The sequence below is a fragment of the Heterocephalus glaber genome, unplaced genomic scaffold, assembly GCF_053883595.1.
Source record: "Heterocephalus glaber isolate CG9 unplaced genomic scaffold, H.glaber_assembly_v1.0 deba00000347, whole genome shotgun sequence".
Taxonomy (NCBI): domain Eukaryota; kingdom Metazoa; phylum Chordata; class Mammalia; order Rodentia; family Bathyergidae; genus Heterocephalus; species Heterocephalus glaber.
In genome coordinates, this window is record NW_028258143.1 from 4,289,435 (window position 1) to 4,316,528 (window position 27,094).

The following is a 27,094-nucleotide window of genomic DNA, read 5'->3' on the forward strand; positions in this document are numbered from 1 at the left end:
CCAAATGTAAATAGCCAAAGGTACTAGAGTAAAAAACGGAAATTTACAGGAAATCTGTTAGCCAATCTAATTGTGTTAGAAGGGTACCATAATTTAGGCAAGTATTAACATTCTAAATTAATGAGTGTTATAAATATGGGAATTTTTAAAAACTTGATTACATATTTGAAGTAGATATATTGGATTGATGTATTTTATAGTATATTTATACATATATTAGTACTGAAAGATATATAGGCAATGATATTTCTATATCTATTTCTTATTCAAATAAATCAAAACTTTTATGATTTGTCCATCATATAACTTACCTTTGACTGCAACATACCCCAAAACAGAACAAAACAAAAACAAGAAAATAATTCACACACTTAAAACTTAGTCTAGGACTTGTACATGTTTACAATCTCAACTGTAAACCATTGAGATTTCTTTTCTATGCAGAAAAAAACTAAACTTTTTACTGATATTTCACCAGAGTCACTGAACATTGTACTTATTTTCAAATCAAGGTATTTAATTAAAACCTTAAAGATATTTTTCAAGGCATATCATCTATTTCAACCTGATCATTTTCACAGATATTGCACCTATTATTCACTGGCATCTTTTAAACCTGATGCAATAGAAGAGGTGTTGACATTGTCCACATGCTCAAGTTGAATTCCTTTATAGCCATTGGCTGACCTAGAGAACAAATATCAAAAGGTTTTATTTGAAACTTAGAGCTTTAACTTGAGGTACCATGACCCAACATTCAATTTAGAATCCACGTAAGTACAGTGTGAAGGCTAAAATCATTCTGTTCATGCCAGTCACATCTATGAGTTAGGATGAGGCAGCCATCCACTGGGCTTCTCTCTCTCTCTCTCTCTCTCTCTCTCTCTCTCTCCTCTCTCAGCATTTCTAGAAAGACATACTTTCTAAGAGAAAAGAGAGCATGAAGTTAACAATTTAAGGGGAGTTGAGACCTGAGTTTGGGAAGAACAACTTCTCATCTTCAGTACAACCTGTAAACAGTGTCTCAGTTAATTGTAACAAACAGTATCTATGGTATCTTTGGGCCATGTGTAGTCAAGAGACAACAGTAAAGAGCTCTTGAGGGTGTTGAGAGTATACTTAGCAGCTGTACAAAGAATATATCATGATGCACATAAATTCTTATAATTATGCAGATCAAAGTTGCTCTCCCTCTTTCTCCTCTTTTTTCCATTCCTTGCTGTTTGCTACAGCCAAGCTACTCTTTCCATATTCTGTATGAAGAGGAAAGAAAGTAAATTGAACCTAGCATTCCCAATCTGTGATCAGACTTACATTTATCAGCTTCCAGATATTCTGGAATGATAGGATTCATTCTCTACACATTCCATGATTACTTAGGGGTTGTTCTGCATTTGTGCCAGGAGGATCCCCTTACTTAAAATATTTCTTTTTTGCTGGACCTTGGGTCACCCATGACTTCAATGCTTCCCATCCTCAAGATTCTCATGTCAATTATTACCAACTGTCACATCAGTATTACTGATAATCACCTGCTACTTCCTCATAGCTAGAGTCCAAGTGGAGAATCTTATAGAACACATCCATGTCTTTCTTGTCCCCCATGTCCTTATGAATAGCCTTTGAGAATATGTAGGCTCTGTATGCATGTATATTTCCAAGTTGTTCAGTACCAATGACCTGAACTTGCACAACTTGACAGATTGTGGTTCTGATGCATGACTTGTTATTTAACAGTCTAGTTTTGTAGACTAAAGAGAGTCCTTTACTGAAGTACTTATTTTGTTTATTCTTCCAAATCCAATTTGGGATTGATGGACATCAGAAATTCTTGTTCCCCAGGATATTTTATGTCATCTGACAAATTTTATTTTTTATTATACAGAGAGCTTCATGTTCTCCCAAAATAATTGATATAGGAGAGGTATAACTCCCAACTTATCAGATGTCAGATATGCTGTGTTCTTGTTCCCTGAAATCAAAGAATGAATTTAAAAGAGCCAAAGAAGTTAAGAGTAGGAAAGATTTATTGAGAGATAGCTCCTGAAAGACAGGAGGGGTCCCGAGTCCCTTTGTCAGGGACATTTATATAGCAAAGTCACAATGTGGATAAAAAGTTGGTCAAACTACAACCTATAAGATTACAAGTATAGCTGCTTAGCTAATATTGATCTAATAGGGAAATGAGTCTTGTAGCAAGGGTACATGGAAAGAACAAAGACATTTTTGGTAAAGAATGGATCAAGATGCTCTAGTAACCCACCTGGGGAACTGATGCCTATCTGGACTTCCTAGACCAGTTGGTGCTAATTACAGAACAATTCCTAGTTACTATTTTTGCCCTGGAAATGCTGGAGATAGTATGTAAACAAACATGCTGTTTGAGTGTTGCTTGGGGTAAATTGTTAAGTGGTTAAGGGAAAGGAAAGAAAAGAAAGGAAAAGAAAAGAAAAGAAAAATGAAAATAAAAGAGAAAAATCATTCTCTGAAGATAAACAATACCATTGCAGATGAGTGAACATGAAATTGTTGCTGATTGTATTATAATTAGTAATAGAAAGCATACAGATTCCAGCTGTGTTTGCTTCATTTATGTTTTAATTATTTGAAGCTCTGATATTACCAAGAAGAGCACAAAAATCTAACATGAATTTTTTGGTAAGAACTAATTGTGAAATTGTCTCTATCTTAATAATTGTGGTACTAATGTGATTGCCTGTGGTTCTTGGTAATTCTTAATTCCAGTTTAGCAATTTGGAGTAGCACTTCACAGAGATACATGTTTATATCTACAAATCTGAGATCATAGTCCTCTGAGGAATTAGAATAGGTCAGAATTTATCAGTATGCTGGGCACAGTAATGCCCACCTATCCTCCCAGCTACTTGGGAGGCCGAGGTAGGGAATACCTTGAGTCCAGTAGTTTAAGAACAACTTAGGCAACACAGAGACACCCTGTGCTCCCACCAAAACAGTAAGCAAAGCAAAGTTTTGTCACTAGGCAAATAAGCCCCAGAAGCAAATCAATGCAGAAAGGTCTTATTTATTTTTGTTATGTAACACATTGCATCGAATGTCAAAACTCTCTAGTCATCAAAATGAAAGACCAGTATGCTAACATGTTCTGCTTTGAACAGATGCTTTCAAACAAACACTCTTCTTTTTAATATAGCTTAGATTTAATAGGCATTTTTTTTCTTAAACTATGGAAACCTTTTATTGTCTTTTGTGCTTCTGTGGAAGTCAGATATAACTTGACATGTTGCAGCACACTCTGCTCTGACATACTGAATGTAACTAAAATATGTTGAAGATTCTGAAAAATATAAATAGGTACAAACAGTCTTACACTTGTGGTGGTTCAACTTAGAGTGTTTAGATTTCACTTATAGTTTTTACGATTTTATTCAAAGTTTTTGAACTTTATGATGGTGTAAAAATATAAATTTTCATTAGAAAGCCCACTTCACATTTGGATTTTTTCCTGGCCTAGAGACATACTCTTAAATAATTCCAGGCATGACCTGTGAGCCACAGCTCCTATCAGCCATGCGACCAGGAGGGCTCTGTATTCTTAGACTGTGCCATTCAGTAGGTTAGATGCATTAAATGCATTTTTGACTGAGGATATTTTTCAGCTTTTGATGAGTTATTTTATATAATCCTATCATTAAGTCAAACGGGATCTATGTATTGGAACCAAAAATAAAAGCAGAACTTGAAATACAATCTAACTGGTATTAAGTTTCAAGTTTTCTTCTAATCTTTTGGAAATGAAAAAACAACCTAGTTTTAACAGTCAGAACCCCAAACTATGAACTGAGTGTAGACAATAAGAATACCACGTGATTTTCACTATCCCTACTTCCGGTCAGAAGGGGAGTAGATCCCTACACCTGACAGAAAGGAATCTTTGTTTTGGGGGGGGGGGTTTGGTACCGGGGATCGAACTCAGGTCCTTGCTCTTGCGCAACAGGCGGCGAAACCACTGAGCTAAATCCCTGGCCCCATGAAAGGAATCTTATAGGGGTTTTGTTTTGGGTTTTTTTTTTCTCTGTCCTCTTCCATGTTAGCCATTATCCAGACCTTTGGCAGTCGTAGTGTTATACCAGCCACAGCCCACAGGCACCCTAATTTCTGAGGAACAGAGGCATATGGGATGATTTGTTCTCTTTCTATCTTCTTGCTTCTGGGTACCAGAGGCAAGTTTAGTGTCAGGACATCAGAACACAAGGGCAAGGCCTATGTTTTCCATCTACAGGAACATCAACATAGGACTCCCGTGAGCAGGAGAATGTGAGTCCTGTTGCTGAGAAGGAGAGGGAGCTCAAGGACATGACCATATGAAGTTGGACATGAGCTACTGAGCTTGCACCTACACTGTGTTTGAATGGATCAGAACTGAACAGTATAACAGACACACGGAGAACTGAGCCTAGTTCCAAACCAGTGACTGACTGTAATATACACATAATAAATCCAAACAGAATTGGAAAGATTTTGAAAATTAAAAGCTTACAAGCCAATTTTCCTGGGTGCTGGCAAAGTTCTGCTTCTTGATCTAGGATCTTGTTACACAGATTTACTCATGTTGTAAAATCCATAGTGATGTCTGTGTATTCTTAGCCCTCAGGAGGCTGAAGCTGGAGGATTACATGTTTAAAGCCAGTCTGGGCTACAGAGTGAGACCTTGTTTCAAACAAGCAAAGAAACAGCAACAAAAATCCATAGAGCTGCAAATTTTGTACATTTTACTAAATAAAAAGTCCATATTTCCCCTTTACTCTTTCAGAATGTAATTAGTGAAAAAATTTTAATATTGTCATATGCATTAACATTAATATTGCACTCAGCAGCAATACCTAATTAATGTTAATTACAGCTTAATAAAATTAAATTTTCTTCCATTGTCCTGAGAGAATACCAGTATTCTTTTACTTTACAGGGATTCAAGTCTATGGTTCTAGAATGCTCATGAGACTTTTGAAGAGGAGAAAGCTTGAGAAAAGTACATAATCCCTACAGTCCATTTGCATATAGTCTTTATATAGTCTTGTCTGCTTTCAAGTCCATTAGTCCTGTCTGAATGGTAAAAGGAAGCACCTAATGAAAGGATGTATTTTAAGGATTTCAAAAGAAATTATCCACCCTCTAGAAAATAAAATCTATTTCCAAAAATATTCACAGTTGTAGGTAAAACCAGATCTTACCCCAGGTAAAAGGGACTTAACTCTTTTGATAAAAACACTTCTGTTCCCAGTCCTCTCTTTCTTGACTGAGGCAGGCATGGGAACATATGGCCAGAAGGGTGAAATGGCTTGGGGAGGCCTTGAAATTTCAATCTGAGTCTTGTTAATGTTGCTACTGGGACCAATACATCTTTTATGAGTCAGCAAAGATTGTCTTAAGCAGCTCACCTTATCCTAGGGTCTTGGGTTATGTGTGATAAAAATGGTGGTAACAGACAAGAGATCCAGTTATAGATCTTGCTTAACTGAAAATTTTTTCTCAACTCTTTCTCTGTCAATTAAGCCCCTATATTCCTTTAAAATATGCAAGCATTTCTTTCTGTCCTTTTCTCATAGTTTTCTTTTTTTCATAGCAAATGGTCTTAGAAAATCATCCTAAAAATCCAGTTGCCGGTACTTCACTCCTTCAGTCACACACACACACACACACACACACACACATACACACACACACACACTATAATTTCTTTCCTTGTCATTGCAAGTATGTTATTCAAATTTTGAGCATTTTGTAATATCTCTTTGGGCTGTGGATGTAGCACAATTGTAGAACACTTGCCTTATATATATGAGGCCCTGGGTTTGATCCTTAACATCACAAAACAACAAAACTCTCTTATAACTGCTACAATGCAAGGTTAGATAAATAGCAAGTATGATATTTGATGCTGGTAGATTCTACTGTTTCTCTGAATGACTTTTTTTTTTTTTTTTTTGGTGCTGGGGATAGAACTCGGAACCTTGTGCTTGCACTGCAGGCACTGGAACCTCTGAGCTAAATCCTCGGCCCGACTTTCTTACTTGATTTTAGAAGTCCACATTTTCTTTTTTCTATATGTTTTGTTCTTTGTAGAGTGTTTTTGCCAGTCCTTTGAACTTTGCTTCCACCAATTTCTAACTCTAGGATTTTTGTGTAAATAATATCATCCATACCCACAATTTCAGCTATTATCTAAATCTTGATGAGTCTCAAAGTCTTATCATCAGTCACACCCAACTTCCAGCTGTGTCCTTTGGCGTGAAAGCATCACTAGCCTTGTGTATGGCTGCCAAGAATCAAAATGACATTTTACCCTCAGTATTTTTTTTTTTTTTTGGTACTGGGGATCGAACTTGGGTCCTTATGCTTGCGCAGCAGGCAACGAAACCACTGAGCCAAATCCCTGGCCCCCACCCTCAGTATTTTTTGCAAGTAGCTAGGCCTATGACCCAAACATGGCCCATGGTACATAGGTGGACATGTTAGGAGGCAACATCTGAAAACTTCTTCAAAGCAGAGAATGCGTGCATTCTTTTTTCTTCTTTGTGCCCGCCTGATTCTTAGTGTTTAAGGCACAGCTGCTACTTTCTTGGACTCTGAAGTCAAGACCACCGATTACAGAGCAACACAAGAAAGATATATTTTCTAGGTTCTCTTTAGATGAGCAGTTCCCCAAGACAAAGCTAATTTCCCCATTACTCTCCTAAAACAAAAGCTTGGATCATGCCATTTCCCTTGATATCAAAGCAGGGTTATTTTATGAGATTTCAAATTTTCCTTGAGTCTCTTCCCTTTACTTCACCTCCATTATATTCACTTTTTCAGTCTTATTTTCAGTTACCCACAGCCACTTATTTAGTATTTACATCTCAGAAACATTCTAACGATAAAAGAAAATGCATCCCTTTGATAAAATTTCTTTTGGAAATCCAAATAAAACATTATAATGGCAAGATATCAGAAAATCATAGATTGGGCCTATAGTTCTTCCTGAAGGTCACAGAAAAGTCAACATTGAGAGCCTTCTTCCTTTCATTACTCCAATATTTTTTATGTTGTTTCTCATTGTTTGGCATTGCTGAGGAACATTTGTTTGGGGTGTTACGCTGGATTCTTAAAAGATTTTGAGATGCCATATTATTGTTAGATCTTCTTGGAAGGTTTTAATAAGACAGGAAACATTGATTTTTGTGTGTGTGATGTATTTGTTTCTTGTCAAAGAAACAAAGGGAAACTAAAATAATTTGCTCCTGAGCTCAGTGCCTTTTTCTGCAGTACAAACTTGAGAAAGCACCTACTCAGCTTCACTTATGCACACACATGGCTCACATTGTCACTCTATTCTCACTCTACTTAGACCCTACCTTTTCGGTGTTTTCTTCTCTGTTTACCTTTGACAAAATAACACCTTCCTCCTTACACCTTCCTAACACCTACTTAGAGCAAGACCTGACAGTGAGGTATAAAGTTATCTGTAACTATATTATTTCATGTCTTCTTACACTAGATGTTAACTCTTCTACATTAAAATTTTCTTTTTGAGTTCATTGAGCTATGCTGAGTAAAGTGTGTCAAGTAGAGGAAATAATTAATACAAATTTGTTAAATGGATGAATGGTTAAAAATAAGAAGTAACTAGAGTGTGTGAGGATACTGAGAATGGAAATGAACTGATACAACTCTACATTTCTATCCTAACTGGTCTAGAACAGGTGAATGGGCTTCACCTTCAGTCTTTGACTTGGTAATTCTGGGACAGAATTTAAGAACTTGTGTTTCTATTAAGTTCCTTGTTGATGTCCATACTGATGGCCAGGGAAGCACACTTTGTTTTAATGAAGTAAATCTTTATACCACTTGAAATTGTATTTTTTTAAACAGTTGCTCAAAGTCTTTATTGAATGAATTCATCTTATATCACTTTACTTCTCTTTAAGAATTAGCAGTGATTCATCCAAGGTATAATAGGTAGAATTACTTTATGTTGGACAGCTATTCAAAACAATTATTCTATCTTTAATCAGGATACTAGAGTCAACTCTTACGTATAATAGAAGCGATTATATGCATAATGCTGCTTTTAAGGGAAAATTTTTATTTTTAATAAATACAAAAATAATATGCTAAAATGTTCATGGCAAAGAAAATACCACCTTAATTAATTTTAATTGTCTAATTCTGTGGTAAGTACATTCACATGGCTGTGGAACTAGTCTCCAGAATTCTTACATTTTGCAAAACTGAAACCATGTACTCATTAAGTAATAACTTCATATTTTTCCTTTTCCCAATGCCTCTTTGGACCATCATTCCACTTTCTGTTTATTTGAAGTTGACTAACACCTCATATACATGCAGTCATGCAGTATTTATCTTTTTTGTGACTGGCTTGTTTTACTTTTGCACAATGTGCTCAAGAGGAATGCATGTGGTAGCATGTGTTAGACTCTCCTTTCTTTCCAAGGCTGAATTATATTTTATTGTATGTATAGTCCACATTTTTCTTCTGTATTCACCTGTTGTTGGATGTTTGGGGTGCTTCTTTCTTTTGGATGCTGTGAGTAATGTTGCTATGAATTTAAGATCATACATACCCTTTGGGGTGTCCACTTTTCATTCTCTTGAAAATAAATCCAGAAGAGGACCTCCTGGATTACCAATAATTCAATTTTGGATTTTTGTGAGGAAATTTCAAAGTATGTTTCATAGTAGCTGCATCATTCTACATGTCCACCAATAGTAAACAAGAGTTAAATTTTCTCCACATCCTATCTGGTACTTCTTACTTTCTGTATTTTTAAACTAATCTTAAATATGATTACAATGTGATATCTCATTCTGATTTTGATTTGCTTTTCCCTTATGGTCAGCAATGCACAATGCAGTTTTTAGACTGTTCTCATCTGATACCAAGTCCTGGTGGGCTAAAAAGCACATCGAGGGAGAGGCACCACCTTCTGGAGCTGACTGGACTCAGGTGCATCCTGGTGAGTCTCGACAGCTTTCACAGTGGAATATACACATCACCAGGCCCCCATTTCTCTCTCTTTAAAGAATTCTCTTCCTAAATTTTATTCCCTCATAACTTATCAGTAGCTTTTTATCCCTGAACATTAAAATAAAAATATTCTTTCAACTCCAGAATTACTTAAAAATATTTTTCTTTATGGAGTCTAAGATCACTTCACTTTATAGCCTCATTTTATTTGGCTCTGCATAGCTATCATTTGTGGTAGGGATTCTCTCAATTGATATTAAGTCACATTAAATTGGATACTGGCATTGATCACTTCTTTCTCTTTCTAGAATTATATTGGTGCTGGGTATAATAGTGAGAAATGAATAAATGTTGTAAGTGCATCATTTCAAGAGAGTCTGTCCTTGTGTGTTTCATAACATGCAAGCTAAATTAGAGTTATTTGTATTAAAATCATGCTAGCTGAGGTTCTTCGATTCTGAATATTTTACATTTTACCTAACCTAGTTAATCTGAAGAAGAATGAAAACTGGACTGTGACTAAGTATGTGAAGCCAATTTAGGTATAATAGTTCCATTCAACCTTGTAGCCTTTTTACTTGATGTAGAACACAGTAAAGCAAAGCTAAATATGACAAAATGTTTCATATTTTTTATACCTGTACTACTTATGTTTGAGATAAAGATGACTTCCCTGAAAACAAAAAGTTATCTTACTCTATCATATTCAGAAAAGTAGCACACATTTCTCAGGTAACTTTTACATTTGTCTTCCTTATATATAGTATGCAAAGATGACTATTCATGTCCTTACTGGTGTATCCAGATAACAAAGACAAAATCACACTATCATCAAGTAGGTGCCAGAAAATAAGAAATATTCCAATATTGCATTGAAAAGAATTGCTTTCAGCTCTAAGTGCTTGTAGAAGATGTAAATGTCTCTGCTTACAATTTTCAATCGGTACCTCTATTGTTCACTAAAGTAGTAGACAACAGAAAAAGCACCCTGTAAGTATTTTATTCAGGGAAGGTAGAAAATATAAAGAATATGAGTTCAATGTATGTAGACAGGTTGATTTAGTAGTACGAGGGACCTTATGTTTCTCAGACACTATGACAATGGCTTTATTATTTGGATAGCAGGATAAGCATATTCTGTAGAAAAACTAAATTAATTAATAAACTGATTTAAAAACCTTTTTGATATTCTTACTTGGAGGCAGATCCTTCATTTTGGGAATATAGAAATACTCCCTGAAACGCCTTAGCACGTCTTCCTCATCTAGGAGGAGGGCGACCTTCTCATCTGTTGGGTGACATCTGAGTTCAGCTGCAATGTGTTGTACTCTGTCAGCTGGTAGCTCAGGAAGTGAAGCCGCCATTACAAACGGTGCTCTGAAAATGTAGAAAATAATAAAACAACTGGACTCTTTCAGAAGAAAATTAGCTCTTTGTTTAATATACATTCTAAAAACAGGTTATGATTACCATTTTTGTAACTGTGGAAATAATAAGAGAAACACTGAATCTACTGGATGATGTAATTGAAGACATTGCCATAGGGAAAGAATTTATGAACAGAACCTTAATTGTGTGAAAAATAATGGTAAGAAACAATATATGAGACTATATAAAATTAAAAAGCTTTTGCGCAGCAAAGGAAACTACCAATAGAGGGAAGAGACAACCTACAGAGTAGGAAAAAAATCCTTATCAGCTAACTTCTCTGACAGAGGAGTAATATTTTGAATATGTAAAGAACTCAAAAAAATTAGACCACAAGAAATAAAAGCCCAAATATAAACGGGCAATTAAAATGAATAGAAACTTCTCAAAAAAAGTGCAAATGACCAATATGTACAAGAAAAATGTTCAGCATCTTTAACTGTTAGGAAATGCAAATCAAAATAATGCTGATATTCAGTATTTTCCACAAAGAATGTCTATCATGAAGTACTCAAAAAGCAACAAATGCTATAGAGGTCATAGTGAAAAAGGAATCTTCTACCATGTTGGTGGGAATATAAACAAGTATACAATCACTGTGGAAATCAGCATGAAGAATCCTTAAAAAAGAAATTCAGTTTTACCCAGTTACACTTCTTCTGTCATGATATCCCAGTGAGATATGCAAACCTATGTTTATAGGAGCATAATTTATAATAGTTAAATTTTGGAAGCAGCCCTGATGCCCATTAATGATGACTAGATAAAGAAAATATGGTATATACACACTAGAGCTATACTTGGACATAAAGATAAATTTGAATCATTTGTAGGAAAATGATCGGATCTAGATTTTTAAAAGAGGAAGATGAGTTGGGATGAGGGAAGAAGATAGGACAGGAAGAAGTAGGGGAAGTAAAATTGCCTAAGATATGACATGTATATGTACCAATTCCTCCAAGATTATTGTAATTTCAGATAGATTCATAGCTATGCAAAAACAAAGCACAGTAATGAGATGGAATAACTAGGGTGTAAAAGAGCTACATTAGTGTAATCATATACTTTTTTCTGAAGGAAAAATATGAGATCATTTCTGAATCAACCTTGTGAATACCTGGCTCTGAAGGAGACATTAGCAAGTGCAAAGGTTCTAGGGAGGAGATACTTATTCTGTTCAACTAATACACTCGGGAAAGCTGAGGGTCATGGTGATGACAGGGCATGAAGTGAAATGGGTACAGTAAGTTAATCATGAAGAGCTTTGAAGGTTGGGAAAGAATTGAATATTTTTCCAAGTTGAATGGGAAACCACTGGAGAGTTTTGAATAGTGAAGTGATCATATAATTTTACATTAAATAAAAATCACTGCACTGTTATAAGTTATAAAATTGAAAGAGACAAATTAAGGCTATTATAGTAACTTGACAGAGAAGGATGAGAATTAAATTGGGTCAGGAGGGTAAAAGTTGAAAGAAATGTTGCGGATTTTGGTATATTTAGGGGAAAAGGAGATAAGACTGTGACAGATTCTCTCTGCTGAGAAGAGGAAAAGAGGTTACTTTTAGCACTGGAATCTGAGGAAATATGTGAAATATGATAAAAGAAGAAATACCTGGGAAAGAAAAATTTTGAGGAGGAAAATCAGAGTTCTCCATGGAGCATGTTAAATTTCAGGCAAGTATTTGAACATCCAGGTAGCAAGCAATGTCAAGGTGATCATTGTGATTTGGGTCTGTAACTTAGAGGAATATTGAATCAAAAGATGTATTTGGCATTTTTCAACTTATACATGGTATTTAAAATCTAGAATCCCTAGGAACCAAATCTAACACAGATGTGAAGCCCTAGAACTTTATTTTAATCATCTTTCTTCTATGTTCCTTTCCCTGTTCCCATCCTAACCCACACACAGTGTCAGACAGTAATTGTATATCTGAGTATTATGCAATGCTAGTAAAACAAACACATTTTCTGTATGCTAATTTAGATTCTTCTGTTTGCTTGACCATTTCTTTTCTCAATTGCCAATTGTGTCCTAATAAGTCATCCTTTACATTTTTATGCAAAAATATTAAAATTCACTTGTGCTTTTTTATTTTTGGTTTAGATACAGTTGTAGATCCCAAACGCTCTAATTCATGATTCTGCACAAAAATCAATGATTCTAACATTGATGTTGATATGGTTTCAATATCTCAATATACTAGAGCTGGGGATATAGCTCAGTGGTGCCATGCCTGCCTCACAAATGCAAGGTCCTGAGTTTAATTCCTGGTACTGAAAAAAAAAATCTCAGTATACTAAACTCTGGTTTATATGTCTCAAAAAATTTTCTATTTATGCAAGTTTTCTCATATTATTTCATTTGCCCAAACGGTTCAGCTTTCCTTCTGTTGGTACAGATTCTAGACATATTTCAGAGTTCTTGCTTATAAATTCCAAGTTCTTCCCGAGGCTTGCCATGACATTTCTGCTAAAAGTAATGTTTTATACTTTAAACATTTGTAACTGTTATGACCACACCTTTTATGAGAAGTAATACATTCTCCCAGGTACTATATCTATTTAGGTACATGTGTGAGTGGAAAAGGTGAAACACTTGCCATTCCTGCAACTTTATTCTAAATGATTCCCTAATTGCAGTTTGCTGATGAAGGAATCTATATTTTAAATATCAAAGATAGTGACTCTACCACTTTTCAGAACTGTTTGTCTGGTCATAGTTGATTAAACCTCTGCTGGACACATAACCAACTAAAGAAAATACACTGTTTTGTCAATGGTCTGTGAATGACTAGCTATGAAACCTCTAACCAAGCAAGCAGTGATGATGGTGTTTAGCTGAGCATATAATCAAATTCTTTCAGGAATCTGATCTGTGAGGTATATTTATTCCTTATGTTAGAAAGAGAAGCATAAATTTATAAGAATAAGAGCAAAACTATGAAATTGGAGGGCTTAGGAGGGATAGTGTCCTGAGTACTCATTTTTTAGAGGAAAATAGAAACCGTGTGTTGTTGAAGCAAGGAAAGCATGAATTGATTCCATAGCAAGTAGAATCACTCAGCTACACAATGGTTGGGGATTGAACAGTTATGTCTCCTGAAGAAATGGCAGGGAGACAATCTCATCTTGAGAGTCAATGTGTCCTTCCATGCAGCAAATTCTGTACAAGGCGCTGGGGGCCTGACTGCTTGGCTATTTCTAAACTTCTAGGAGATATTTTTCTCCTGTTTGGTCTTGTATGTCCTTACTATAAGCCTGTTACTTAACATAGCTACACTGAGTTTCCAGGCTACTCTACTGAAGGCATAATCTACTTTGGGCCTAAGTCATGTTTACTTTATGTTTATGGCCATCCCACTGTTGAGCAGAGTCCTTAAGAGAGAATACCCCCCAAATGATAGTTAAATAAGAGAATAAATAGAAAAGCTTAGTGAATTATGTGATATAACTGAAGGGCCCTAGTTAGCAAGACAGACTCCATATGGCTGCTTGACTCACCTGTCTGCCCTTTAGATGAACTCAGAAGGAGGAAGATTAGAAACCTCCTCCCCTTAGAAAGTCTCTTTAGAAATAACAATCAACTATTGTTTTACAAATGTTCTAACAGCAGGGCATTCTGCTTCTGTACCTTTCACTTGCTTTGCTAGTTCTATCCCATAGGGGGGCCTAGAAACTGTTGGCCTCAAAGGTGTATAAAACATGTTTGTCTCCCCCGAGTTGGGGCTTGAGTCCAATGCTCGGCTTGGGTCCCAGCTGGTAATAAACTCCTGTGTGGATTTACTATCAGTCTCTGGTTGGTTCTTTCTCCCTGGATCTAACAATAACTATTGACCAATTCCTAAAAGGCTATCCTCTCTCATTCTGATCACATGGAAAATAATTAGAAAATTTAAAAATAATAATAATAATTAGAAAATAATTTCTAAGAACCAAAAGTTTGTCTCATATTCAGAAGCTTCTTTGGAGAGTTGGCACTCTGAAACTTCATTTGAGATTACTTTAAATTCAAAGGTGCTACTTGAATAAATATTTAGATTAGTTTACTGCAAATATTAACTAGTATAATTAATCATCCTGAGTAAAATGCAACTTTTGCATTTAAATATTCTTTAGATTCTTTATATCTATATCTCATATAATCCTTGTAATAATCTTGAAGAGTCAGAACTGTTTTCCCTCATTTGGAGACCAGACTTTGGAATAGTGTAGAAACAAAAACAAGCTATGATGATAATACTGTCCAGTGTTTACCTCTGAATTGTGCTTGATATGCTAAGCCAGCTGGACTTTGAGAAGGAATGAGGACTGAAGCATGGAGCAGAAGTCTTGCTCAGAGACTTAAACCTATTTTTTTCTTGCATCTTCCTTCTTGATTTTTAAAATTAATGTTTCTTTAGCTCATTTTCTTTTTCTTTGAGTTTTTTCAGTCTTGCAATCAATTGGTTTATAAAGAACCATGGGGTATATTAATGTATTTAGTCTTAAACTTTCTCAAACTGTTACCAGCCAGGCAAAAGTTACAGCCTCCTCTTGCTTGGGGGCTTGTCACGCCTGGGGTGTTATAAACACTTGGTAGGAGTCTCTCTCAGAGTGTAAGCTGATCCAACTCACCACCATGCAGAGCCTCTGGCAGACTTAAATATCACCCTTTGTCACAAAGTAACACAGTCCCATCCCTCCAAGGAAGTAACTTACTAATTCATACTTAGTTACTTAACTCTACATTCACCCATCCCATCAGCTAAGATAGTTAATGCTTTATAACCCAAAATTTTATGCCTCATCATTTGCAAGTAAATTAATGAGCTTATGTTTTGAAATGAAGAATTTAGTAACTAGTTTTCAAAAAAAGACTTCCAAATATTTTAATTTCACTATTAAGTGCCAATTTTATTTAGAATGTGGACAAATACACCAGATGATCTCAAGCAAGTCACATAACTTCTTATATAATATGAAGTTGAAATTTCTTTTCTTTTTTTTTTTTTTTTTTTGGTACTGGGGATCAAACTCAGGTCCTTGCTCTTGCACAGCAGGTGGTGAAACCACTGATCTAAATCCCTGGCCTGAAATTTATTTATTTAAGGCAAAAAATTGTTAGGAACAATTCACATTAATGAAGTCATTTATAAAAAAGATAAAAGACACTTTTAGATATCTTTTCTATGGATAGCTTTTGATAGAAATTGGCTTTTTGTCTTAAATTTAGGTTTGGAAATTTTGTAAGATAGGTTCTCATGATGTTATTTAGATACTCAAAACTTTAGAGACAAAATTTTCGTCTTTACTAAAACTTGATTTTATGGAATCATAGGATCAGGATAGTCTACTCAAACACTAGTCTGAGGTTAGTTAAATAAGGCATGGTAAGTAATCAATAGTTAATCTTTAGACAGTAAATTTCATGCTTGAAATGAGCAAATTGTACTGAGTTCAAAGTTTAGAACCTAGTACAATTATATATATTTATAATACATATATATATATGTTTTTTATGTAAAATGTGAAGTCTTTTATCAACAAGGGAAGAAATATCTTGAAACAGATCAAGCTTTTTTAACAGCGTCATTGTGAAATGTGTGACACTGCAGTCACAACTGTATCTTTCATCTCTAGGATAGAAATGACTTCTGAGCCTCACAAAAGAAAGACCAATGTATTTGTTCCAATGCTATTACCTAAAAGACACACCATCTTTCTCAAAATAAAATCAGAAAAGAAAAAAAAACATTATAGAGAAAAATGCATCGACTTTCTTTCCTTAGGCAAATGTTTCATACAGTAAAAGAGGAAGACACTCTTCACAAGAACAGACATTTTCACTTCTCTAATATTTACTATGAGTAATTACAGCCTAAGACAATGTAAATTGCCAGAAAGCAGAAGTCTCAAAACTTAGAGATATTTTTACATTCAGCATATGATCTAACCTTACCATTTAAATTTAGATAACTTCAGGATTAACTTAATTATCAAATGCAATCAAGTTTAGTAGATAAATTACAATGTACTATTGCCAGTAATTCTTTTTCAATACTTTGCTAAACATCTCTTTACTTAACCTGCTTTTTTTTTTAATTTTTTAATTTTTATTTATTTATTTTTACTTAACCTGTTTTTAAAGATGAGGGCTTTTAGGGAGATTTTACCATCTTTGTTTATGAAGATAATTTGGACAGGGAGTAGAGAAGAGGAAAGGAGCAGAAGAAATCTCCAAAGCACTGTGACAACAATTCTAGCAGAGAAAACTTTCAAGTGGAGAAAAACCACTGACCAGGACAATTGTGTACAGAGTGCCTGCCCGTGACTCGCTGCTTACCGGTTAGGATTCCGCACAGTCCTCAGACTCCAGGATGGTTCTTGGAGCCGCTTAAGAATTCTTTGCAACTTTTATACAGGACCTTAGAGTGAAAAAGTGAAAGAACTGATCAGACTCCACCCTGTGGGAATTTTTTGTGTTAAGTTTAGTTCCTCCCACTTCATCAAAACTAAATCTCCAGGCGCGAGTGCGCGCGCGCACACACACACACACGCACACACAGCTAAGAAAAATGCTGCCCTTGCTCATTCATGATTTCAAGCACAGGTGGCTCTCCTAAGGGATCCTCCCCTCAACAATTCTGATCTTTAGACTTACGGAAGCACTTTCTTGTCCAGTATTTAGGTCTTCAGTGTGTGAGCTAAGGAGTTTATTCTGGAGTTGAATTTCAAAACTTGCACTCATTCTTTGCTCTGAAATGTTCTATACACTGGAGAAAAAGTCTCTCTTAATTAGAGATTTTTCCTCTGGATTTTGAGGCTGTATGTCAACATCATATACATTGTAAGTTTTTAGTCTGGTGCAGAGTTTGTGGCTCCTAAGGATTTAGTTAAAAATGTAAAGTAGGCTCTTAATTCTAGGATACTTGTTTGTCTAATATGTGAGACATAAAAACTTGCAGTTCATGCCAGGCATGGTGGAACATGCCCCTAATCCCAGCTACCTGGAAGGCTGAGATTGAAGGATCAAAAGTTCAAGGCCAGTTTGGGTAACTTAGTGAGATTCTTTCAAAATACAAAACAGAAAATAAAGAGGTGGGAGATGGTTGGGGATTATAGCTCAATATTCCCTGGATTTAATCCCCAATACTGCAAGAAAACAAACAAGTAAAACAAAACAAAAACAAGCAGACCTTTTCTAGTTCATAAATCTAGACAGTAAGACAATCAGGAAAAATAAATTAAGCCAAATGAAAACTAACCTGGGAAACTACATTATTTTTGGAAACAATTCTTTTAAGCCTGTGAATTTTCTATTGCTCTACCTATGTTATCTCTTCAAACAATTATTCCTGAGCTTGATCTTTTGATGATGAACATTCTTTAGAACAAGGATTTTCAGAATTAGTACTACAGAATGATGCTGGACCTAAATAATTCAAACATTTATGTTTTGTTCCGAACCCACCACACACTGGATAATGGATTATTTAATTTAATCATTTCTACAAAGTGTTCACTTATGATCTTGAGCAATTTACTTCATTGCTGCTGAGGTACAGGCTCTTATGTATCAGATAGATACAAAAATATATTCCTTATGAGATTACTGAGATAATGAAAGAAAACACATAAAAAGCCATTGTACAATAACACTTAAATCAATCAGTGATATGTACTTTATTTTTTAAATTAATCATACCAAAAGCACTGCCCTCTAGTCTCCAAGAGAAAGGGTTATAAAACATGAAATTATTGTTAATACAATTAACTGAGCAGTGTAAACAATACATATTTAATCTCACTAATCCTATTCTTATAATCTTAAAAAATAAAATATCCTCATTTTATTAACATAGAACAATAAAAATTTAAATCCACTCATAGGGTCTCAAGATATACACCCCTCTTTTTTATTGTCTTTGCCTTGAAGGTAAGAACCCAGAAAGGTTGGTTCCATTCTAACATGGATGTGAGCCAGGGTGGCAGAGTGGGGGAAGTTGGTGTCAGTTAGTAGGGATGCAACACTCTGGTGACTGACTAAAGATACAAATACAGGACTAACATAGAGGTCTACATATCAAGGTCTCATTTTCACGTTGTTTCTTGTGAAATCTTTTAGTGATACTATTAAAAATAATTCCGTCAAAATCCCATTTTAGAAACTATTGTTAACATCACTATTTTTAAAATAGTTGCTTGGAAGTCTAATTACACTACTGTTTTTTATGATTTCTAAGTTTCTCTCTCTAACTCTCATTAAATTTGATAACTTTACTCACTTAAAAGATGTATTAAGAATATTATATGTGGGACCGGGGACTTAGCTTGATGGTTTCACCAACTGCTGCATAAGCTCAAGAACCCGAGTTTGGTCCCTGGTACCAAAAAAAAACAAAAACAAAAAAGAATATTATATGTATCAGACATGGATTGAAATGCCAGGGACATGATGGTAAATAAAAATCTTTATCATGACTGAAGCTCTTAAAATATAAAGGAATTATGGGATATAGAGTCAAGAAGTAAAAGAAATTAAGATCCACTTCAAGGCTAGCTATGAAGGTTAAAATTGTTTTAAACATTTTTTTAAAAAGAAAAGAAAAAACAGAGTAAACTACTATTCCTTCTTTTTCTGGAGGGGAACAGAGAGAAAAAAAACATTGTCAGGGTAAATTATACCAATTCATATTTTCTTATTAATTTCCATGTCTGTTATCTCAGTTACAACTTAATAGATCTTCAAAAGGTGGAATCTGTGATTTTATCTTTAGAAGAAGTTGCTTATGAATGGAACAAAATAAATATCTGTGGAATTGGTTAATTTCTATTTTTTTAAAGATTTATTTCCCTCCACATTAGCCATGGCAATGAGACAAGAGAAAGAAATAAAGAGAATAAAGATAGGAAAAGAATTTAAACTATCATTTTTTGCTGATGACATGATACTCTACATAGAAGACCTCAAAAACTCCACCAAAAGACTAGACTTAATTGCCAGATTCAGTATAGTAGCTGGATACAAGGGCAACACTGAAAAATCAATATCCTTCTTGTACACAAATAACAGACTTGCTGAGAGAGAAATTGGGGAAAAATTCCTTTCAGAATAGCATTCCACAAAAAAGAAATATCTAGGAATCAATCTAATGAAGGAAGTAAAAGACCTATTACTTGAAAACTACAGCACTCTGAAAAAAGAGATTGAAGATAATGTAAGAGAAATGGAAAGACATTCCTTGTTCCTGGGTAGGAAGAACCAATATAGTGAAAATGGCCATACTTCCTAAACTGCTATATAGATTCAATGCAACCCTAATTAAAATCCCAACAGTATATTTCATAGAACTAGAGAAAAGAATCCAAAAAATATTTTGGAACAAGAAGAGTCCTAGAATAAAAGCCATTCTAGGCAGCAAAGTCATGACAGAGGGTATCACAATCCACAACTTGAAACTATACTACAAAATCACTGGGATAAAAACAGCATGGCACTGGCAAAGAAACAGACCCAAGGATCACTGGAATAGATTAGAAGATGAAGAAACAACTCCAGACATACTAAGCCACCTCATCTTTGACAAAGGAGCCAAACACCCTCAATGGAGGAAAGATAGCCTCTTTAATAAGTGGTGCTGGAAAACTGGATTTCAACCTGCCACAGATTAAAACTAGACCCATATTTTTCACCATGCACTAAACTGAAATTGAAGTGGATCAAAGATCTAAATATTAAAACAGAAACACTAAACTTGCTGGAAGAGAGGTTAGGTAGAACTCTTGAAGACATTGGTGTGGGAAAAGACTTTATGAACAAAACCTCAGTAGCACAGGACCTAGCACAAAGAATCAACAACTGGGATCTAATCACTATAAGCATGGATGCACATATATCAATTTATGAGATTTATTTTCTTTCATTAAGACTGATGGCTAGGCATGGAAGGAACATTCTGTTTGAACCATGAACCCTACATTACTCTTTAGGTTTGTCCACTGTAGGTTGCAGTCCCCAGCAATGACTTCACTGCATGCTTCCTGGGTGATTAGCCACTTTACATTTGGTGCAGCACTTTTTTTTTGACAAGAATTCAGAGATTTTATATCAGCGTGAACTTAATACTGTGGTGCTGGATATTCTGTTTGTTTAAATGGTTGATGACACAGAGAGAACTGCTGCCAGTCTCAACTTGTGGGACAAGTTGGGGAAGAGCTGATTAAAAAAAAAACTGAAGTCTCAAACTTAAGTATGTAGGGCATTTCCTGTCACTTTTTCCCCCCAGTTAAATAAAATCTTTCTCTGGAGTTCACTTCTCACTTCCCCAGAGGAGAATTTAATGAGTCATTATGGGACCCTCCTACCCTTTCCATAGGGCAAGGTTCCCGTGTGATTTGCACAGCACTCTGCCGTCTAGGATGGGTCAGACAGCTTTTTTCTTCTTTCTTCCCCACCTCTGTCTCATTTCTTTCCCCATCCCACTCTGTACACCCCAAGCATTTGTTCCCTTTCTCTTGGGGATAACACGTATGTCATAGCATGAGCTTTCTCAAATGCTGGGTCAGGAGGTTCTCCTCAAGCAGTTTCTATTCTGAAGCAAAGTAATATACAGTCTTCTCCATATGAGAAGGGAAACTTTAGCTTTCTCTCTGTAACCATGGAGGCAGGTTCCTGGACCCCCACAGGTACTAAAATCTGTAGATGCTCAAGTCTTTTATATAAAATGGCACAGTTTTTGTATATAGCCTATATATATACTCCATATGCTATAGGTCATTTCTAGATTATTTATATACCTAGGACAATGTAAAAGCTATATATAGTTATACAATATTAGTTATTGAATAACGGCAAGAGAAGAAAATCTGTACAGATGCAGTTTTTTCTGAAATATTTTTTATGTTTTGTAGAACCCATGGATGTGGAAGAAAGAACACATGAAGAATAGAGTGTATCAGCCCCACCTCTCCGCTGCTCCACCTGTTCCCCTTTCCTTTTTCCCCTCATCCGCTTATGTTCTCCCCTTCACTTTCTCCTCTCCTCTGTGCTGCTTCCTTTCTTTCTATTCCTTCTCTCCTCCTCTCCTCTTCTTTCCCTAAGCCCCCCTTTTCTTTCCCTCTTTCTTTCTTCCTTTCTCTACTCCCCTCTCCATTCCTACCATGCCTTTTTCCCCACTTCTTTCATCAAAACATTAGTCATTCATAATAAGCATTTATATTTTCTTCTGAAAAGTGAAGAAACTACATGTAGAATATTACTAGTAAATTACTAGTAATTACACATTACTAGTAAATATTTCTAATACCTAAAATACGTATCTCACAGAAAGGAAAGAACAGACGGTTTTAAGATAGCATTGTGACTTATTAGCCTATACACGTGCTTTGTTTTCCTGTATAGAAGGGAAGGAGAGGAACCAGAGAGGACAGAAGTATATGGGTGAAAGAGAGACAGAAAGTAAAAGAGGTGGGAGGAGCATAAGTTTTGCCAGGTAGTCATTAAAATTCATTCAGAAATTAAAATTCCTATAACAATTCACTTCTTCCAATTCACTTCTCTAGATCAGAACTTCTGATCTAGAGTTACAAAATCATTTAACACAATCTATACTTTGTGTTATAGCAAAGGAACTTTAGGAGTTACATGCGTCTATGTGTCAATTTGCCCAAATGTCTTATTTTTATTTAAAAACTGGAATGAATAAAGTGATCTTTTTTCCTCTGCATTCAAATAGTAAACAGAAAGAGCTGTCATTTCTGCATTTATTTTTCAATAAGCAAATGTCTTTAACATAGCTACCTCTGTTTTACTCTGCTGCCCCTGATTTACTGAGTCATAATATTTGAATACATGAACATAAATTAATTGATAAATTACCAGAAAATATTTTATGAATAGCAAGGGTTTGCTTTCAAACAAATAATTTTGTAGTAGTTACCTCTATTGCTTGTCTGATGACAGCTTTGCACAAATTAATATTGTTACATGTATTATCACCCTCTTGATAACTAAATGTTCTCTGAGGTTCCTATAAATCACAGAAAACATACAGTAACTTATGTTTTATTGATATCATTGACTGCATTACAATACCATTGATATAATTAAGACTCCTTGCAAAATGGGAACACACATTGCAAATCTTGTCCATGTGAAAACAAAGCATGTGCATACTAGGGTTGTTTCTACAATATAATAATGATGTCCCCTTCTTACTTTAACAGCTTTCATCACATAATTTTCTTTTAATATTCAAAATTACTGGAAAGGATGATGGGGAAGACTGGATGTTTACAAATATCGCTTCAAGACCTTTTTCTGTCATTGGACATATCTTCCTGTGTTTGTCTGGCAAAGTGATTCCTAGTGTCATTAATAAATTCAGTTAAAGTACCCATTATGGATGTGTCCAGTATCTGCCATGCCTCCCTGGCCCACTCAGACACATCCAGAATCATGGTCCAACAGTCCTCCTGTGTGTATTTCAAAACCAATTAACCATTGTCAACATGTCTCTTTAAACTATACTTAATCATCAAATAAAGACAATAGCAAGTTCATAATTTTGTCTAATATAATACAAATATACTGTGCAAGCCAGAATTACAATAATCCTTTCCTCAATGCCTGAATAATTCCTTTATTTTGCAAAACTCCATACATCAACACAAACTAATTCATGAACCTCTATAAAAATAAAAAACAAGTTCTATAATCCCAAGATATGATGGCACAGGGTAAATATTCCCACCCTGGAAGGAAGGTATGGGAAGTTAGAAAAGAAATGAACTACAGCAAGACAGAAGACTACCAAGACAAAAATGAGGCTCTGTAATTCCATGTCTGACAGTAGGGGAACACAATGGTAAATGTGAGTTTGAAGGGGCTTGTGTGGCCCTACACCTACGGCTTTGCGATTTGCAGCCTACATGGCCCCCCTTTTGGCCTAGCTCTACTCATGACCTACAGCTTTCCTCAGCAGATGTTCCACATTTTTAGCATTTCTGACTTCCTGAAGCATCGACAATTTTGCCTTCATTCCTACAGCTTGAGGCACTGTCTTCTCAGAGGTTTCTTATCTGGCCTCTTAGACTTTCCTGTCAAATCTGAGTAAAAGCCTTTCTGGCAGCACAACATCTACATTCCAACTGTCAGTAAAACTAGAGTCACACAGATGTCACCAAGGCCTGCTGTCATCAGAAGCAATAGCCAAGCCCTCTTCAACCACAGCTGCAGAGGCCTATCAGTGTCTATACGGCTGAGCAGGGTGAAATGAATTCCAGGGAACAAATTGCATAGGAGGCCCTACTAAAGCAGGGGTCCCAAGAGCTCCCTTCTCACATGAAATAATTATATTTTTCCACCTTAGAGCCTATGATGAGGGGATCGGCTGATTCTGAGATGTGTTCAAAGCGTCTTTCTTCTTGTTCCTATACAAAGTTCTAATTTGTAACCTCTTCAGATATCACAATTCCTTTGACTCCAAGTATACACATGGCTATTTCTGGGCCAAAATTTAAATTTTTAAAGTTTTTCTGCTTTACTTTAAAATTTTTTTCTCATTTTTATTAGTACATTTTTCTAGTACATAATGATTACATTCCTTATAAGAAGTTGGTACATGTACAAAATACATTTTAATTCATTTTTTATACTCTTCTTTTCCCTCCCTCTCTCTTCTATTTATCTCTTGGTCCCCTCCTATTTTGTAAAAGTCCTATCTCCATATTTCCTATTATGTATATTTTATTTTTCTCTTTATTTGTATTTTGGGTTTCTGCCCCAAACTTTCAGTATAAATTTGGCTAAAAGCTGTCAGCAGTACCCCACAACCTGTTGGGTTCTGTCAAAATGTAGACAGATTTTCTGCCAAAGTGTAATACACATGACTTCTAATCAAACTGCCAATAGAGTATTGTTTCTACTTGAAATTCCCTAAGCCTAGCATTCACAGTCTTTATTCCTGTCAGCATTCTTGTCTTCTGAACTCTGACCAGAAACAGTGATCAGGCTCTATTTACAGCATTGTTTAGTTCCTATCTTTAAGCTTTTCCAAACTCTTCCCACAAACCAGTTCTGAAGGCTTCTAAAACAAATGGTTAGGTGCAGGCACAAAAACAACCTCATTCTTGGTACCAATTTTCTGTTTTAATCTGTTTTTTTATTACTGGGACCTATGTGACATCCTAAGTTTAATAGAGGAGATGTTTAATTTAGCTCATGAGTTCTGAGGATTCAGTCCATAGTCTTCTGGCTCCAAGTCAAAATATCATAATATAAAGATATGACACAGCAAAGATGTGTGTTTCATGGTAGCTGGGAAGCAGACCAGATACCAGAGAGGAAATGGAAATATTCCAGACCTAGACCCCAAGGTATGCCTCCACAACACACTGAAAAGTGTGCTCTGCCAGTCTCTGGGGAGGTTTCTTAAGCCAATCAAGTTGACATTCTACCCTTACTGCCGCACTGGCACTTCGAGAATTATGGTGAAATGGCTTGAGATCTGGATGACTTTTCAAGAACATTATATTTTACACATCTGCACATTTAAACCCCATTAGTTTGACTTTCAATAGATTTGGTTCATGTAAAAGTTCAATTTGGCTTTCTAATCTGGTGTGAATTAAGGGGACTTTTAAAAGAAACAAAGACATGGAATTTACTTTTATATGTTTCCTACCTCAAAAATGACTTTAAATAAGAGCCATTGGAGAATAATCTCTCAGAACTTAGTGTTTGGGAAAATATGCAAACTTCTGCCACTCCTTGCTTGGGTTGCTAGGGAGGTAAAGGTGTACATTGTCTTTCATTTTTAGTGAACTTACTGTGTTCTAATAGTCTCTCCTGTTTATTCTAGCTTTTTCCCATTGCATCAAACCATTTATTTAACTTTTTCACTTTTTGTGTGTCTTACTTTACTTCAATGAGTATAGGTTCCCCAACTCTTATTAAATAGTAAGTTGTGGATAAGTAGGTGATTATTACTCCCTTAAAATTTCCTGTCTTGCACTCAGTTATTACCTGCATTTCCTATGCAATTTTCTTAAAACTTACATCCAATAGGGCAATATTTATAAATTTTTTATTTTATTTCTTCCATTTTATGTTTGTCTGAGCAATTGCTAGCATGAGACCTCTGTATCTTTATTGTGCTTGAATGAATAGACCTTTGAACTCAACTGTTGTGACACAGGATGGATGCAGTAGAGGTTAATGTTTTAATAATACTGGAGAGTAATTATGCAGAATACTTTAAAGTTTGAATTAATGAAAGGACACTAATGCAGATTAAAAATATTGTCTTTCAGAAAACATATGTATGTGCAGGAGGAATTGTTTCCTAACTTTTTTAATCTATTTTTTTATGAGGGCAGATGCTGTGGATTAAACCCAGGGGATTATCACTGAGGGATATACACCCCACCACCTTAATACAGGTTTTCACTAAGTTGCTAATTGCCCAGCCTGAGCTCAAATTTGCAATTCTCCTGCCTCAGCCTCTCAAATAGGATTAAAAGCCTACTGCAATCCTGCCCAGCCGCAGATTAAATTTTCAAAATACAAATGAAAGCACCTTTTAAAATGTTATCTTTGTAACATTTGTAAGTGGTATCTGGAAAAGATAAAGTTCTTGACATGACACATAGACAGGGTTTCTTAGGGTATGGTGTGTGAGGGGCTCAAGGGTCATATTTTGGGTGCTTACATATGGATGGACCCCAACTTAATAAATTCTGTGTGAGAATTGGACAACCTCAAACTCTTTACTTACCTCTGTGCTTTTCCTTATGTGCAGTTACTTCTTTCTGGTTGCACTATTTTTTCTCTCTTGATTGTCCTCCTTCAATAACCTAAGTGTTAATTTTTTTGTTTGTTATTTGGGCTTTTTGTTCTTTTGCAATATGGTCTCACTAGGTAGTTCAGGCTGGCTTTGAACTCACTATGTAGTCCAGGCTGGCCTTGAAGTTACGATGATCTTCCTGCCTCAGTCTCTCAACTGCTGAGACTATAGGTATGTGCCATCATGCAGGGCCACTTCAGTATTAATTTTAACTTCAAGGTTTTAAGACCTCAATATTCCAGCCAGACATTTTTGTCTGTTCTATAATGCTTCTCACAATATTTTATTTACGTGATTGATTTTGTTCTGATACAGGTAAAATCTTTGTTATTCAGAATCATGACTGAGATACCCAGGAGATGTGAGGGATTTATTCACCCAAGATGCCCCAGCCCTTTTTGCTATAGTCTAAGGAGGAAATCTGTGTGTGTCAAGATTAGCACCAGCTGACATGATTTGATATGTTTAAATGATCTAGGTAACTCTGATCATTTTGTGTGAAGCAAATTGCTGCTGTGTTTTATTCCACGACTACAACTGCAATTTCTCACTATAATGGCTAACTTATGTAACTTATCCTCTAATGCTTTTTTCTTGGAAATATTCAGAGTAGAACAGAATTTATAGATTGCTTCCCTGTCTATCCAATTTTCCATAATGACTGCTCTGGGTAAGCTGTTCTTCAATTTTCCAGCTAGGCCCATACCACCTCCCTTGGGAGAGTTTCAAGGCTATTGGAATTACAAGTGCCTCCTCCTCATACACGCTACCTAATCTAAGCTTTTATTCTATTCAGCAGCTATTCTTCATAATTTTTGTTTGGAATTA

At 35.5% G+C, this 27,094-nt stretch overlaps 1 protein-coding gene across 4 annotated transcripts in view; it reads right to left on the reverse strand.

Moving 5' to 3' along the window:
- The window catches only part of Kynu (kynureninase), a 123,625-nt gene extending 106,655 nt beyond the window's left edge, over nt 1-16,970 (reverse strand). Inside the window, exons 1-3 of one of the 4 annotated variants that reach the window (XM_004836128.4) lie at nt 16,765-16,970; nt 12,052-12,171; nt 10,203-10,384 (exon numbers count right to left, since the gene is read on the reverse strand). In XM_004836128.4, coding sequence (XP_004836185.2) covers nt 10,203-10,371 — 169 coding nt within the window. In that variant the 5' untranslated portion in view covers nt 10,372-10,384; nt 12,052-12,171; nt 16,765-16,970. Of the gene's footprint in view, nt 1-10,202; nt 10,385-12,051; nt 12,178-16,764 lie in introns of all 4 variants that reach the window. The other 3 variants (XM_004836127.4, XM_004836129.4, XM_021237160.2) reach the window with 3 other exon arrangements.
- Between the last annotated feature and the right edge of the window lie 10,124 nt (nt 16,971-27,094).